The sequence below is a fragment of the Dermacentor silvarum genome, chromosome 10 (assembly GCF_013339745.2).
Source record: "Dermacentor silvarum isolate Dsil-2018 chromosome 10, BIME_Dsil_1.4, whole genome shotgun sequence".
In the NCBI taxonomy this organism is placed as follows: domain Eukaryota; kingdom Metazoa; phylum Arthropoda; class Arachnida; order Ixodida; family Ixodidae; genus Dermacentor; species Dermacentor silvarum.
The window spans coordinates 56,292,458-56,299,696 of record NC_051163.1 but is presented as its reverse complement, the minus strand read 5'-3'; the positions used below and the strand labels follow the sequence as shown (position 1 = coordinate 56,299,696).

General features: G+C 50.0%; 1 protein-coding gene across 1 annotated transcript; it reads left to right on the top strand.

Annotated features, from left to right (window-relative positions):
- The first annotated feature begins 657 nt into the window (after nt 1-657).
- LOC119431555 (lysosomal alpha-mannosidase-like) lies at nt 658-6,211 on the top strand. The gene is made up of 3 exons (XM_049657912.1): nt 658-860; nt 1,609-1,758; nt 6,200-6,211. The coding sequence occupies exons 1-3, from the start codon at nt 681-683 to the stop codon at nt 6,209-6,211; spliced, it is 342 nt and encodes a 113-aa protein (XP_049513869.1). The 5' UTR covers nt 658-680.
- The last annotated feature ends 1,028 nt before the right edge of the window (nt 6,212-7,239 follow it).

Genomic DNA, 7,239 nt, shown 5'->3' with positions numbered 1-7,239 from the left:
TATTCCATGTGCATAAGCACGTTCTCACATGCGCGATGACATGTAATTCTTTTTTTAATATATTTCGGGGGCTTTTTCTCTCTTCTCTCCTCATATTGGCTAAGCCTATAGCGCAATTCAAAAAAAGACAGGGACGTCACAGAGACACAGGACAGCGTTAACTTTCAACTGACGTTTATTGAAACACAGAGGCAAATATATTGCGAAGTAGGTATGAAGGATACCAAAAACAAAAGATAGATCACACTCTACGAGTCTACGCATGCGCACGTCAATACCCTTGTTCTTGCGCTATAGGCTTAGCCAATATGAGGAAACCGTACCAACTAGCCCAAGAATCAGCCTTGTTGAGCTTTTTCTCTCCACCGGAACATATAAACAAATAAACACACGCCGCATGCTTATTTCCGTATGTCCTCGTCAGTATGTCCCTAACGGACATAGTGATGATTAGAACAACAATTAAAAAGATTTTAATTAACTCATTAGATGTCGGGCAACAAACCAGAGACCGGCGGCATGTCAGCTGGAGTCCGAACAACGTTCACTCGGCCTTATTCGCGTATGACGATCCGTCTACCTTTAAATCTCGGTGCACGATTGGCTGGGGCGACCTCTGTACGGAACACGACGTTCAATTTACGCAGGAGAAAGAGTACGGCGGTAAAACGGTTCCCCTCATGATGGGCGACGACCTGACCTGGACCAACGCGGTCGAGCACTATCGGGACGCGGACACCCTGCTGAGCCGCGCGAACCGTGTGGGGCGCTGGCCGATGAACCTTATGCGGTGGTTGTTCCGGGGAAACGAGCTCAAGCCCGTCAACGTCATGTACTCGACGCCCGCCTGCTTCCTGGAGGTACGAGCCCCGCTCGCACCACAAGGCGTGCGTGTCGCTGTGTATAGGCGGCGGTAAAAATTAAGGAGACGCGATGCCTTGAAACAAGCAATATGGTTACGATATCGGTGTTACAAATACTCGTATAAAGCGCTCTGTGTCTCATGGCACTGTCTTAAACTCAGAGGCAGCGTTGTCTATGTGTTCATTCTTAAACCAGAGTGGCAGCAGTACCTAATTTTTAGAAAATGCCAAAGCAAGGAAGTTTGGGGGGAAAATTAAGAGTGAACTGTGGTTACGCTTGGTTTCAACTGAGGCGAAGAACACATTGACCTAACGTTTGCCGCTTCTATGAAGGAACTCAAGACGCGGTAGAAGCGCTCGCTATTGAAGATAACTTGTTCAGAGTAAAAAAAAAAAAAAAAAAAAAAAAAAAACAGGACATTTTTGCTCTTAAGTTTTCAGTGTTTCTGGTTTAACGACGTTCTCGATTTAAAACATTCCTTCCCGATCCCACTAACATTGTAAATTGCAGTTTAAGCTAACAATATTAGCCAAAGCCGCTTATTTTTCTTCACCACAGGAAAAAACTATCCTTTGAATTCATCTCGGTAGAAATGACATGAAAGAAAAATGGCAAATAAGAGCAGACGATATCTGGAGAGATGCCGTATGTACTGTGCCATTTTTCCAAAGATGAACCTGTACCAAATATGCCAACAATTCATAGCGTTCTTTGAAACCCGCACCGTCATTTCTCTCGATGAAGGCCCTCCACTCCGACAAGTCGCGCTCGTGGCCACGTTTCGAAGACGACCTCCTGCCGTACACGGACCGACCAAAACACACGTGGACTGGCTTCTACACGACTAGACCTGGCCTCAAGATGATGACGCGTTACGCCAACGGATTCCTCCAGGTGCGCTGTAAAGCATTATGGGAGTTAGGGAGCCTACATGCAAGCGCTGTGCTTGCATATAGCTTCCCTAATGGGAGTATTTCATCTCAATTTTCGACCATTCTTGTTGCGGCCGTACGTAGCAGCCGTTCTTTCTCCCACGTTGCGATTCTAGTGTTGTACAAAAGAAGTCACAGGCTTGCGCGGCACATGCAGCACAGTCACAGCGTAAGCTGGTGGAGCGGCTCAAGAGTAGCTCCAATTTGGGCACCACGCACAACAGGGTCTTCGCGGCAGTCTGTTCGCCTCGTGCGCCGCGTTTGCAAGGCACCTTAACTAGATGGCGCAACCACACTGACGGAGGCTCGGCAGCTCGGGAGCCCGTTGATTGCGTGCCTCGTCTGAATCGCATATCGCCGTCTGCGCCTGCGGACGCCGCGTTTGCAAGCATCTTACCTAGATGGCGCCACCATACTGGCGGAGGCTCAAGTCGTCTCCCCCTGCGTGGCTCAGTGGTAGAGTATCTGGCTCCCGCGCAGCGGGCGCGGGTGCGATCCCGGCGGTTATCGGGTATTTTTTTCGCGTTTCCAGCGATAGCGGTTACGAGGCGGGAGCCGCCGGCTGCGGCATCATCGCGACCCGAAACGGCTATAGGAATGAGCCCATAACAGCTTACGCTGTAAAACAAAACTGAATCGCCATACTTTTCATGACCATGTAATGACAATGGACGCTGACGTATACGAACTGAAATGAAGAAGGTGCAGCGAAGCCGCCCTGCTTCGTCGTGATTCTTTGAAACACCTCCACAGTACAAAAAAAAAAATGGGGCAGCTTCACACAAGTGGTGCGAAGGCTCGGCAAACAGCGAAGCTGGCGTCCCCATCTAGCTTTATCTCGGATCGGCTAACTTTTGCGATGTTATTCTTCGAGCCTCGACCAAGTTTTCGCGAGAGGGGTCACACCAGGAACGGCCGGTTCTTCACTCTGTAGTCAAGCCGCGGTAGGGTTCTGAACTTGTCGCTGGAAATGCGTCATCGCCCACAGGCCCGGGTCGCTTTGGCGTCGCTTCTGCATGCACAAATGAAGTCACAAACACATGTGAAGAATGACCGCCCCCGTAGCTTCCCCTTGATTGCCACACAAAGTTGTCCGCGAGAATTGTAAATGTGACTCAGTTTAACAGGTTGTGCGCATACATTACCGCCTTTTATTCATTTTTCGATTGTCTGTCAGTTACAATATAGTTAACTTAAACAAGGTACATCACTGACTGATAGCGCCAGTGGCAGGATAGCCCTCCTTTTTTTATCGCACTAAAAGTAAAAGCGTAGCACTTAAGTGCAAAGCCGTCCTTTCGTGATTGCGATCATAAGAGTGATGCGAAAAAGGTTAAATAATTGTAACGGCCAAACTAATTACGTTAATTTATTTATTTCGTTATTACGTTATCTTATTTATTTCAGCAAATAACGGCCGCTACATTCAGTCAACCTAACAACGCCATACTAAAGAACGCAGAATATTAAACCTAAGTGCTATGACGCCCTATGTATAGCGACTAGAATGTTACACATGATCCTCTTGTAATACTCTATTTCTGTTTCCGCGTCACAGCAGCGAATCAAAGTACCACTGTGCCAAAAATGACGAGGCAAAATTTGTTTTTGCGTATAGTGGGCTGTCCACACACAGAAGGACCCTCGAGAACAGCTAAGGATGTTCGACTATCCATTAAGTGACAGTCTTGCTTTTGAACGCGTAAGATGAAGTGTACCTGGCGATGTATCATATGAGTGCTTAACGTTACTTTTGTCTGCTACTGAGCGATCTTCACGCCGCCTCGTTTGTGTTTCGTAGTATCACAAAGATTGCGGAATGATCCACACATCGCAACAAGGAATCGCTAAAGTGCTGCACTCGGAACTCGCAGCGACAACTTCAATTGTGTAAAACGACGCTAAATTGCTTGAAACACAGTGCGGCAATAAAATTGAAATGATTGTAATGAACGGAGGGCGAGACTATCACAAATCGCGAGCTCGATACGTGCTGTCATTTGTCTTATTACGGCACAAAGACTACAACGCAAGGCCAAATTTTCTATATCGTCAAAAAAAGTTGTTGCAGTTTCACCTGAAAGGCGAAGCATCAATAGCGATAGCAAATTTGTAGAGAGCTATACGGAGTAATGATAGTAGCTTTATCAGGTGTATACCCTTGGACATGCAGCAGCACCGGCAACACGCAGAACTGTTGTCGACGCCGTCGGCGTTTTGCCCGCGTTCGCACAAAATGCGTGCGGCGTTGGTGACTATGGCCGGAGCCTCCGATATAAATAGGCACTTGGTGCCGCAGCTAAACGTCCCCTCCCTTCCCTCCCCTCCCCCCCCCCCCCCACGGCCTTTCGTGCGTCAGAAGAAGGTGCGTTTGCTGTACATATATGGTGATTGTAAAGGAGGAAAGAGACGCCTACTTCTGCAGCCCTTAAGGAAGCACGGCACAGAACGCGCGTTTGTTCTCCGCCGTGCGTTCACTCCCCGTGAAAGCGCGCGTCCCTCGCGCCCTTTCACTCGCACATACAGCGTTCGGCGGCGCTGGCGCTGAGCCGTGCTCCCTCAAGGGCTGCAGAAGATAGCGCCAACCTTTCCCTTTCCCTCAAGAACCACTTATCATCGCGCGGCGACGATTTCATCTCCATTGACGTCATACGGAACCTCACGGCGACGGCGACGACGACGGCGACGCCGACGGCAGAAATCTGCTTTGGAGTGTCCATATAATTGCTATCGCAATAAAATGCATGCCAGTATTTACGACGGCGCCACAACCACGCCGCGCGTACGCGCATAAACATGTATAGCAGACGACGCGACGCGCCATCTACACTATGCGTGGTGCAGCCAGTGTCCGCCAGGCGGAGACTCCGCTCGATATCGTGGCCAAAATTTACGTAGGATCTCCTCGAGGAGTCTGCTGAATGATGCGTAAGTATTTCGTAGTAAGGAGGTGGCGTTGAGTGCTCGCACTCAACACTGCTGGTAATCCTAGCACTGCTCAGCGGCTGCGGTCGTCTTGGCGCCATTACGGTAAATGCGACAGTGCTGCAGCGACACGAACTGCTGTGGAAGTCGGTGCAACGTAAACTGATGAGGCAAGCAAACTACTGCAGGTGGCGGCGCCCGGTGTGCTGACGACGTTCCCACCCGAAGCCACGGCTGCTCAACAGTTCTGGCTTACTAAAGGTGTGCCTAGTGCGTGCCTGATTGCACACGTCACGTGGTCACAGAGACGCGCTCTTGCCACTGCTGGCGCGTTCGTGATCGTCGTCTTCCACAGCTGCCTCCGATGCCGCCATGAAGGAAGTTTGTTTCCTCCATGGAAGCCGCTGATCATGTCAGCGTTCCCATGCTGCCCCTCGCGATCCTGCCACTGCTCGCTCGCGCGTTCGTCGTCGTCTTCTCACGCAGCTGGCGAAAACATTGCTGCTGGCTCTATCTTGAAAGTGGTCGTCTTATGTGAAGGACGGACGGACCCACGAAGAGTTTTCTTGTTCGGTAACCATAGAATTTTTTGCGCATTTAATAGGAACAGCGCTTTTGAAACGACTCTATTGGAAAGTACCACCAACTTTAATCTTTATCTTTATGCTCCTTACCGTCTCTCTGTACACTAGGCTCCTTGGGTGCAACGTGTACTCCGTTCGTGGTGGTTTCCGTTCATTCCAATACAAACGCTAGATCCGCATTCAGGCTATCGGCTTCACTGTCGCCGCCGTCGTGCTGTTCCGCGATTGACCGTGTATGCCCGAAGTGTACGTGCAGAGGATTAGCGGGGTCTCCAGAGGCGCGGTGCGAGTTTGGCTGCAAAAAAAAATGACCAACCGAAGTGAACGCACCGTCAACGCTACGCTCAGTCGTCTCGGAGGCGGAGCCATGCCAGCGCCCTGCCTTCCGCTGTTGGCATGAGCGTTGTGTACACGCACATTATGTACGCATCGTGGAGGTCCTGTTGAGCTGCTGTGTGCGTGCTGTGGTCCGAGCTGTAAATGTCAACCTAGCCTCATCTAATATTTCAAGTTTCAAGTTTCAAGTTAACGGGGCACTGACTAAACTCACTAACGCCGACGGTTTCCCGTTGGTCTCGTCTTGTACACCACCGAGGAATGCCACGCCTGCAACGTTACTAGCGGCGCTTAGCAGTGCACAGCGTGTCAGTGTGGCGAGACGCCTTGTAACTTCATGGAGCGCGGTGCCTTGTACCCAGCAGGAGCTTTAATCTACGTGCTGCGTCGCGCCAATGCGTCGCACCTGCGTAATGCTAGAACACTATCCGAGAAGTTCAAAGTGACATTTCGCTTTTCGGGCAAAGCACTGCACAGCCAAACTTCATGCTAACATGCAAAAGCAGTTCCAAGAGGAGAATCGTTTAAGCACGAGTCAGGTTCTTTTTGCATTCCCAGATCATGTGGTGAAGGGTGTATTGGAGGAGTTCAACGAATGAAGTTTCTCATTTCGGGCAAATCGCTCCACCAGTGAGTTCACACATTAGAATTGTTTACGCATGAGTCTACCACGTGACGTTAAGGTTAATTGTTCAGAACGAATGTACTTGTTTCTGTGTGCATATCCAGCCTCACAGAACCGCAGTATGCCCTCACGTTAACTTAGAGGTGTTCTACACTATGTTTCGTCACACTTTGCTTCAACTCGCACGATTTGCAGTAGTCATAAAGAGTTTCATACAGGGTATATGTCCTTTATATACCACTGTTCTGATCAAGCAATGACAAAAGAGCATGTGGAACGGGAAGTCTGTATACCAGCCGTAGTTATGGGCACCATCCAAGGAATTCAAGCAGAACTATAAACGTGGCCTCAGTGTCAATGCTTCGGTGGTCCAGCGCCCACGGTGGAAGTGGCGGTCGAAGAAGGAGCCTAGCACAGCTAACACAAACTATGGCCTCCTAGAGGACACGAAGCGCTGCGTAAGTGAGCGTGGAGGCCACATACAGACAAAGCTTCCGGTATGAGATGTATCCACCAACTAGGCCCTCTCTAAGTCCTTTCAAGCTTCCGCTGTTGCCGTCCGCGAGGTGCAGGGGTGGTATTCTGCAAGAGTCCACCAAGTGGACATGTCCATTTCGCCGGCTGATGAAGTGCTGATTGGATGTGACGAAATGGACAATTGGTGGCACTTGGTGGACTCTTACAGAATACCTCTCCAGGTCTTGTGGTTGAGAGCCATCGATGAAACTGGTTGAGCGTCGACGCCGAAAATCGGTCGAAAATCTGTTCCTCGTGGTTCGGTCTCTACATGCTATGGTGGAGCACTCGGGAAGGACTGCCTTCCGTCTTTTCTCGCCGCCCTCTCTGCCCGGTGATGATGTTTATTGGCATCCCCTTTCGAAACGCGGCGGAGACAGTCGCCTAGCCTGCTTGATTTGATCACGTTTTAACGCGATAGCGTTGACAGCCCCGTGTCGCAGAGAATCCGGTGTCG